Genomic DNA, 9,918 nt, shown 5'->3' with positions numbered 1-9,918 from the left:
TGAAAGGTACCTACACACCCATCTCTTATGAGCTTAAAGGTATTAAGCCATTGTCCTGCTTAGGCAAGCTACCACCTTTATTGGGGTCAGATGAATACTTCAGGACCATCATATGTTGGACTCCAGTAACCCAACTGGAACTCAAATAACGCCTAGTATTTTCCATAATGAAGGCCAATAATTAAGTAACCAAGTAACCTTCCCACCCTTCAGATATTAAAGTTACTGATCTTTGCCCAAGCCCTTCATACTCTTGGAGGCACTGGTGCCTCTTCAGCATGCCGGGCTCATGGTGCCTTGCAAGAGATGCTTTGAAACATGGGCAGAAAGTTTCAGTGCTACACTCATCTAGTAAGTTCGTTATAAAAATGTATTCAGTTAAGGAATGAGGGGTGCAAGGATAAATTAGTGGACCCTTCCTACCATGAAGGCTCAGTTTTGCAGTCCAATCCTTAGACTGGATGACCTACTATTTCAGGCAGAAACCCTGAATTTCAGCTATGCTACCATGGTGTGTTAAAACTATGAAGTTTGCACCAACAATCAACTTTTGAGCACTTTTCTAGATTAATAGAATTTAGAGTAAGGGAAAGCCTCAAGTTTGTAGACCACTATGGACAGGATTAGATTACTAGAGGCAGTTTGTCCAAGCTAGACATTCACCTCCTTGCAGGACCTCAGCAGATATCTGTACATCTGGTAACAGCAGCCAGTAATCATTGGAATGTTTAGCAATCTACAGTTCTGTAAAATAGAAGGTCCTGATCAATTAAGAGACAGTCTCCATAGCTTAGTGCTGGGAATTAAGGGTGGGCTTGAATAGTCAATTGTAGAAGGCATGCCAAAATATAAAAGTGCCTTTCATCTGGTCAAACTGGTGGCAGACATCCCCTACCAAGCTTTCCCCATCTACCAGGTATATTTCATTCTTGAAATGTTGCTAGAGAATAAAAGAATTACTAAAATTAGACCAGTTAGTCTGCAGAATAAAATCAAAGCAAGTTAAAATCTAAAATTGTATTCTATACAAGTCCATCAAATATGTACCTTTATAACAATCCTACTGATCAACAGTTGACCATAATAGTTTTCAGAATATTAAAGCAGAGTTGACCATTTGGTCTACAGTCATCTATTAACCAGGCTGCTTACAAATGCTTTATACCCTGAAGACTACATTGCCAATAGAGATTCCTAATATTGATCCTTTCAACTCCCATTACAGCACCTAGTCCAAATTCACACTCAATGTCAAACAATGACTGCATCTATGAGGGCATTTTTTTAGGATCTGTCCACAACAGCTCTGGTGATTATTTAATCATTGGTTAACAAAGGGTCATTGGCCAATAGTGGCATGCCTCAGATATTTCATGAGGCAGAAGAGCCTCAGTGGACTGTTATGCAAAGTCCCTGCATGAAGTAGGTGTTGTACAAAATGTAGTGTCTGACCAAGAGCAGCTGCAAGACCAGACATTGGAAGGTTAGTAGGAGCAAATTGTACCAAATGCTTGCGCTTAGGACATGGTTCCACTACAGCAATTTGGCTACTTATCAAGTGCTATATTTCCCCAAGCCTTTGCTTTAAGAATCAATTGAGTAACCAGACCTAAAAACTGCTGTAGTGCACAAGTTAAGGTTAAAGTCAAGATCGCAGTAGAATAAGTATTGGGGTTTAGCTCATCTAGTGTAAGAGCATGCAGTTTGTAGTAGAAGCTTCTGGATTCTTCTTTGAGGAGCTTTCTAAAGAATAGTCTCCTGTATGGCCTCTTCTGCAACAGTTCCATCTTCGCTCAAGCCCACATCTCTCGTCTCATCCAAGTCCATGAGTTCATTCACTGGAGTGCCACTGTTAGAATTTGAATTGCATTCAATGGCTTCATCTGGGCTTTTACAGATGGGTTGACGGTTATTTAATTCTTTGTTGATGTTAGGCTTTGCTTCAGAGATCTCATCATCAGATGTCTCCGATACAGACTCAGAGGAATGCCCATCTGAGGAATAGTCCGAGGTCTCAGGCTGAGAATAACCTTTAATTGGCTCTTCAACTACATCATATTTGAACGTAGCTATTGTGAAGCAGTCAGTGTGTTCACCAAGCCTATGAAAAAAATAAATGAAAAAAAGGGTCTATTCAATACTACCCAGCAATGGATGGCATTATTCAGACAATCATCAGTCAAAACTAGTCTATCATACAAACATTGAATTGCCTTTTTAAGCTCAAGTTGAGGTTGGATCAAGTCAGCACTCACCTTCCACAAACTTCAAATGGATCGATCCAGACAGTAATTTCTTTGGGTAGACCAATTTTGGAGTAGTCGATGCCACATTGTGTGCAGGCCTGGAGAAGAGACTCGTCCACATACTGCCAGGAATTAATGCGGATACACCTGTACAGGTAATTTGAGAGTTGTAGCGATTGATATGTTCATGAATGAGTAATATTTAGTTAGAACAATAGTAGTCAATCCTAGTGGTGCACCATTGAGAAACAGTTCAGCAGTGATGTGTGCACACAACTGCTCATCCAATTGCCAAGATTTAGGCAGCTTGAGCTCATTTGCCCTTTGTCTTGGGGCTTTTGTTTGGTTTCTATCCACTGGCCCTGAGGCGACAGTCCCACTACTCATAATTAATAACAAACTTAAAATTAATTTGGCATGGGGAAATACTATGCACATCTAAGTAGGTTTGGTGTTGGGTTACATATTATATTATATCACCTGCTCATACTACAAGTCTAGGCTGGTCTGTATAGATGTTACAATATTTAGACAGGCACCAATTTGAGTATATTGCATCTCTCAACTTTTAGCTATGGTGTTGAACGTTACATCAAGTGATACCTTTGAGCCATTACCCAAACAAACCCAAGTTGTAATGAAATTTTAGTTTTAGGTTTTGCTTTAATCCTGGGGTTAGCCTGAACAGTGCAAGGATTATAAAGACACTTGAGCTGTGTTATGTTAATTTCAGGGGGATCTAATCAGCCTCTGTAATGTGATAAGTAAATTTAAGAGATTTGAAAAAATAAATAAAGTGTCATCACCTATAGGCTTGGCCCCGGTCAGGTTTGTCTGGATACCAGTGCCCTTGGTATTTGTCACTCAGTAGGATGATGAGGTTCTTGCCCAGAGAATCTAGTTGATCAGGATTCAGAGTCTTCTTCAGGCTCAGGACTTTCATAAGAAAGGTGACGGCGGCCTCAATTTCCAGATGCATCTTTAGAAGGAGAAGACTGAGCACAGCACAAAGTTTGTGTGAGACCAAGTGACAAACTGCCGAGAGGACTGCAAGACACCAGGCAAGTACATAAGCCTCCATGCACACTCACCAATACACAACACAACCACAGCTAGTAGAGGTCGATGGGCCTCTTGGCCACCAAAGTTTTGGGTCAAAACGATGCCAGTACCAATGTGGGTTGATTTGGGACTTTGTCATACCCTTTGAGTGCATGCTACTGTAGAGTCGCAACACAAACATTTTAATTTTTACTAGGAGACTGTTGGGAGGTATGAAATAGTTTATCATTACACCCCAGTGTCTTTAGGGAGGCATCAGGAGGAGTCCTCATCCCCATGGCCCTGTTGTGGTCACAGCCACAATATTTGCACCTCTGGGTACAGTCAAGAGGCCACATGGGCACCAGACAAACTTAGATGTGTTCCACAAGTGATATTTCAAAGCTGCTTCACTTTAAGGTAAACATACACACACAGGATAAACCCACAGATTGTAAGCAGGGCCCTCTTATTCTGTCTGTATTACCCAGTATTGTTTTATTAATGTTTATTCCCAACAGTAAAGCGCTACAGAGTTTACTGGTGTTCTATAAATAAATGTTGGACATTGATGAACTATTGTATTATTCCTTGAACATCACACACCAGTTGCCATATGTAAAAAGCTGCTCCAAAACCTAATCCTTAGCACCAGTATATGCTGAAATAGAATTATACTATGTAGGAGGATTAAGTATTTTTTGCTCCCAGTACATGCTACAAAGCAACAGGGGATAAGACATTGGGTAGCAGATGTAAGACAACTCCTTTAATCATGTATATACCAGCATGGTATTACTTTAATAACCATCGCCTTTGAGTTTGCACTACAAGTTCACAGCTGTTATTTTAAGCCACCATATCATTTTACATGCATTTTCCTCCCAATGCCCTGATTGGAAGGGACAGTGCAGAGCCATAGCTTAAAATTTTAGCGCATTCGGGGAGAAAGAAACTTCCACCCTCCTAGCCCTCAATTGTAGCCCAATGAACCCAAGATATTCATAAGCTGCGCCCCACTTCAGCAGTGCACCTTGGGCAGTCACCCCTCTCACACAGCCCTGGTTACTGTGCAGTAGTTGTCACGAGGGTCCTTACAAACATGGAAGTTGTGAGGAGTCTGGGCCAAGTAACAACTAAAGGATTATTTTCAGGGAGGGGTGTTAAGTAACCTTGCACCCCTGAGCACTAGACACCCACTATACTGACCACCCCACTTTCAGAGCGTTCTACTGCAGCTAGAGACAGTTATACTGGTACGCAAAAATGGCATCTAGTGTCACACTCGTTTATATGCAGTAAACAAAAAGAAAACCAATTATGTGCCTTAAGGGAGGTCTGCTTTGGCTACAGACTATGACCAAGACATCAACATGAAGTACTTTCTGGGCACCTCACCATAGTGTCGGCACCTCTGGTCAGATGGGTCCCTGTCCCACATTTGATGGCACTGGCCAAAATTAACCACCTTCTGTGACTATTCATTGGCTCAGTTTTAATATCACTCAAGTTTCGCTCCCACCTTCTTTCCTATTCCTTCCTACCTCATCCCTAGCCCAATGCCCCAAACACACACAAACTAATTGCACCCATTCAGTGGTGAAGTGTTAGCTTGCACTGTTCTGCAAGGATCCAGAACCCCCTCCTCTCCCATCATCAACCGCATCTGGCAAGTCTATCATACAGAGTATATTACACCATACTCCGGCCCCATTTAAGTGGGTCTGGAGCCCCTGGACCGAATACCATGGATCTCCCCCATCCTTGGCGGTTGGAGTTTTCTTAGGCCTCTACATAATTATACTTGGCTCATAACTCATATAGCATTACATTCTATAATGTACAGTGACTCCCCATTCCTTTATTTCCTCTCCTTAACTTTTAATTTGCAGTATTGATCGTGCATAACATGTCATTTTTAAGGCCTTGTATGTAGGAATACATTTTATATGACTTGTCTTTACAAGCGATACCCCTTTCATATGAGCTAGACTCATACCCTTTAATGTCACAACCTGTTATGCTCTGTGTGGTCTTGTAAAACCCAATAAAAATGTTTATTCAAAAATAAGTACTTTTTTTAAGCTATCGTTGGGTACAATGACTATATATTTTCATCCTTAAGTGTTTATAAACAAAAAAAAATAAAAATACTGTTAAATATTTACTGCATATGACATACACAAGTCCACATTCATTTCTAAACAGACATGTAACACATGTCATTTATATGCACCAGTATTTCATAAGTCCAGTCCTCAGGGCACTGGGACAATGCATGCTTTCTATATAATTGCTGAAGCACAGGTGTATTCATCACTGACTGATACATTGTAACAGATCCACAGGTGGTACTAATTTCCCTTGCACTCTAGAACACATGCACTGTTAGGGCCTCCCCATGATTGGCTAAAGACTCTTCAGAAATGGTCAAAGTTAAAAGTTAAATATTGCAACAGTGCCACCTAGCAGCCATTGTGAGGTACAGCAATATATTACCAGACACTAAGTTTGTAAATATATGTAACTAAAATATCAGTTACATTGTTATTATGCATTCGTTGTAGTTGCACTAATGTGCATATAGAGATATCCACTGCAAAGGATACATGTTTAGATGGAACAGCAGTTTTCACCAATGGGAAGCTTTATCAAAGCACAATTTTCAGATTAAGATTTGTTTTTTTTTTGACCTTAACTAATCCAAAGTGTAGCACTCAGACACAGCACAGGTAAAGTTACTTTTTAAAACACAAACTTGAATGATAGCAGATCTGATTGCAAGTTTGCATTTGCAACACCTGCAGAGGCATCAGGTCATTACATTCACCACAAAGTATAGAGTTACACAACAAAACAGAACAGTTACATTTAGCAAAACATAAAATAAACTGAAGCTTAAATACAAAGATTTCCTTACCTCAGTTATACACAGCTCCAAACCAACAGCCTTCTCAACTGCTGCTTAAAACCCCCCAAACCAAAATGAAATCTACCTTGGCAAAGAGCTTGACATAACTGCTTCCTCCTTGTAGTGGATGTTATATAGGGGGGAGGTTAATGGGATTTCACACCACTTAATTAATTAGGACATAACACCTGAGAGTAGTATCTACCTTGACTGCACATATTGGCCTTTTAAATCTAGCCATTGTGATTGGAAGATACATTAGACCAGGGTTTCCCAAACCCAGTCCTCAGGGCTCCCCAACAGTGCAGGTTTTCCATATCTCTTTGCTGGAGCACAGGTGTATTCATTACTGACTGACACATTGTAGCGGATCCACAGGTGGTCCTAATTATGTCACATGTGATCCAGAAAACCTGCACTGTTGGGGAGCCCTGAGGACTGGGTTTGGGAAACCCTGCACAGAACAGATCATGTTTTCCAGATATCCACCAGAAGTAGAGCAGATGCTGACTTATTCTGCAGATCACCCCTTCGTTCTCTATCCTTTGCACTCTGACCTTTGCTAGGAGACCAGGACAACATCCTATTTTGCAACTTAAATAAATAAAACACACAACTGAAATGTATAAACTTCAAACCATATCTAAATATTACCCACCCTAATAAATCTGTGCATGGTGTCTGCAAGCGGGCACACCTTTCCTTATACCAGTGTTGGCTAACCTGTGACACTCCAGGTGTTGTGAAACTACAAGTCCCAGCATGCTTTGCCAATATATAGCAGCTTATTGCTGGAAGGGTATGCTGGGACTTGTAGTTTCACAACACCTGGAGTGTCACAGGTTAGCCAACACTGCCTTTATACAGAGTAGGGGTAAATAGCAGAGTGCAAAACGACGAAGGCACACACACACACAGCTGTGGTCCTGCTGTGCTTATCAGTTTGCGACAGTACACATAGATTTCCTCCAAAATGCAGAGGTTTGGCATTTGGCAAAGAGTAGACGTTTAGATTGCAAGCTCTCCGTACCAGGGTCCTCTCCATTCTTACACGTCTGCGCCCATTATTCTGTCCCTGTAGAGCGCTGTGCATCATCATTTAAAGTAAACAATTATAATAGAAATTTGTATAGGCCGAGGGCAAGAGGAGTGTGGAGGTTTCTTACTGGAGTGGGTGCAGCTACTAATGCTGACCAGTGCAAAAACAAGATTTCACTTTGCAGGGCGAGATTATTAAAGTTATGGGATGCATAGTGTGTATTTTGAGGCGCACTTGGAGTAACGTGATACAAAGCAACAACAGTGGCATGTGATAGAAACTGTTTTGCGATGTCCAATCACTCTCAGGCTGAACTGAGCGGTATAGTAGGGGAAAACCCCCCCAGAAAAGCATAGCTCCCAATAGGTGTGTCCCCAGGACAGGGGGCGTGTCAACTTCATGCTGGTCACTGTTCCGTAAATAATTTGATCTGCATTAACGTTTTATCTTTTTTTTTTCAGTATGTCTGGTCCTTGTATATTGTTCTTCATGTATCATGTAATGTATATGGGATCACTGCTTTCTGTATATGTCATGTACAGCGTAGTGCCTTATAAATAAAAGATAATAATAATACTCTTTCGCAGTCACCAATATAACTTTTGCCTAAGTGGCTAAGTTATCGTGTAGCATTCAGAATTGCTCACTGTACCTTTATTTTATTTATTTTTTGGGGTTTTAAGAAAAAAATAAATCATCTCTGGGATGTTAGTAGTGGTTTCACTAGGGAAACCTCTTCATCTCCCCGTACTACGGTGCTCTGGCTCTTCCCCCGTAGCCTCCTAAGCAGCGCAAGACGCATATGTCAGCCGATACTGATCTTCCCTCATGCTTCTAAGCCAGTGTTAGCTAACCTGTGACACTCCAGGTGTTGTGAAACTACAAGTCCCAGCATACCCTTCCAGCAATAAGCTGCTATATATTGGCAAAGCATGCTGGGACTTATAGTTTCACAACACCTGGAGTGTCACAGGTTAGCCAACATTGTTCTAAGCACTAACAAACCAGCAGGAACAGCCCTTCACCCCTTCCTTTTTACTAATATGTGATGTTGTGGGGGGCTGGGGTCAATTAAATAAACTATTCATGTTCCTGGGAGGTTTTGCCTCTCCTTATGCCCCTGGTACAACCTCCCGTGTCCTTGGTACAGTCTCCCCTGTCCCTGGTACAGTCTCCCATGTCCTTGGTATAGTCTCCCATGCCCCTCGTACAGTCTCCCGTGTCCTTGGTACTATACTGAAAACAAGGGAGACCGGACCAAAAAAATAATGGCCCTGAGCCTAATGCTGTTGGCCCAACCATTGTCCATTGGTGTGGGACAGTGAAAACTTTCCCTCTATATCTATTCCCCAAATGCCAGGTGGGGTGGTTAACTACAAACCCCAGCGGTGCTAATGAATGCCACCTCCAGGGTTTACTTTCTATACATTGGGCAATGGGTAGGCATGAGCAATCTGATGCCCTAGTCCAGAACTGGCCAACCTGTAGCTCTCCAGGTGTTGTGAAACTACAAGCCCCAGCATGCTTTAACAGTAGATAGCCAGCCAATAGCTGTTAGGGCATGCTGGGACTTGTAGTTTCACAACACCTGGAGAGTCACAAGTTGACCAGGCCTGCTCTGGTCATTAACCCGTAAGAGAGTGGTAAGACAATTCTAGGATTTTTCCAAACATTTCTCATTATCTGATTGGTTGAAGCTTTCAACTAATCAGATCTCAGATTAACCTAACAGTAGTGCACGCAGCATTGCCCATGTATATTATGGGGATAGGAAGAGTTGGAGACCAACCAAGCACTGTCTAAAATTATAGCCACGCCCCCATGCATGGTGGTCACGCCCAATGGCGGCGTGATGTGGAAATCCCCTTCTACAAATCCTGCGTTTGCCCCTGCCCAGGCTCTAGTCATAGTCTTCTTCTGGGTTGCGAACTGGTTTCCTCATCTCTAACCAATAGACTTTAGCAGGTCTTTGCCGGCCTTCCACCCTTCTTCTACCACTGCATGCTGATGTTTAATAGCGAGAAAGAGCACTTTCTTGGCTATAGATGGAGCCACTATTAATAGGAATAGCCCTCATACTGTGATTTTATTTTCACCGGGGCCACCCTCACTCTTCACCCTGTTATTACAGTGCATCAATGTGTCTTAGGGAAGTGGGTGACATTCAAAGTCTTCCAGGCCCCACCGAGCACCTTCCCCTGGGCTTCCCAGGTTGGCGAGTTTCTCAAATGCAAGTCTCTCTTTGTTTTCTCTTGGATTTGGGAGAGGTGCAAAGTACAGTCTGTGCCCTGACGCCTGCACTGTCTATCTTTGTCCTTGTCCCAATTTTTTTTTTTTTTGCAGTAACAATTTACCGTCCACTATACTACAATCAGTAGCTCTCTATGAGTTGTTCTTTTCAGGTGGAAGGTTGAAGAGCTACCTATGTGCCCCCCACCTCTTATGAGGTATAAGGGAAGAAGAAGAGACAACATCCTCTGCTCCTACTAGACTGGGAGTGTGGCACTGAGATGTGACACCATAGCCAACCCCCACACTCTTCTCAGGTAAGAAGCTGCTGGCTGCTGCCCTCCTTGTCAACATTTGTGGCTCAGTGTAGGTGTGCCACTAGGACACTGACTGTTGTTAATGTGCCAGTGGCACCCGTTGAACCATGATACCCTAGGTGACCTAGTTTATCT

At 42.3% G+C, this 9,918-nt stretch overlaps 1 protein-coding gene across 1 annotated transcript; it reads right to left on the bottom strand.

The window, feature by feature from the left end:
* Nucleotides 1-324: 324 nt before the first annotated feature.
* Nucleotides 325-6,290, bottom strand: LOC142107910 (maternal B9.10 protein-like). Its single transcript, XM_075191568.1, has 4 exons — nt 6,208-6,290; nt 3,053-3,241; nt 2,256-2,393; nt 325-2,101 (listed from the first exon to the last, which is right to left on the bottom strand). Exons 2-4 carry the CDS (start codon nt 3,223-3,225, stop codon nt 1,744-1,746), a joined length of 669 nt encoding a protein of 222 aa, XP_075047669.1. The 5' UTR covers nt 3,226-3,241; nt 6,208-6,290; the 3' UTR covers nt 325-1,743.
* Between the last annotated feature and the right edge of the window lie 3,628 nt (nt 6,291-9,918).

The sequence above is a fragment of the Mixophyes fleayi genome, chromosome 11, assembly GCF_038048845.1.
Source record: "Mixophyes fleayi isolate aMixFle1 chromosome 11, aMixFle1.hap1, whole genome shotgun sequence".
NCBI lineage: Eukaryota > Metazoa > Chordata > Amphibia > Anura > Limnodynastidae > Mixophyes > Mixophyes fleayi.
This window is presented reverse-complemented; position numbering and strand designations above follow the sequence as displayed.

Coding starts and splice junctions, on each gene's coding strand:
- LOC142107910 (XM_075191568.1), bottom strand. CDS start 3,225: ATGCATCTGGAAATTGAGGCCGCCGTCACCTTTCTTATGAAAGTCCTG. Junction 2,394..3,052: donor GACCGGGGCCAAGCCTATAG/GTGATGACACTT, acceptor TTACCTGTACAG/GTGTATCCGCATTAATTCCT. Junction 2,102..2,255: donor CCATTTGAAGTTTGTGGAAG/GTGAGTGCTGAC, acceptor TTTTTTTCATAG/GCTTGGTGAACACACTGACT.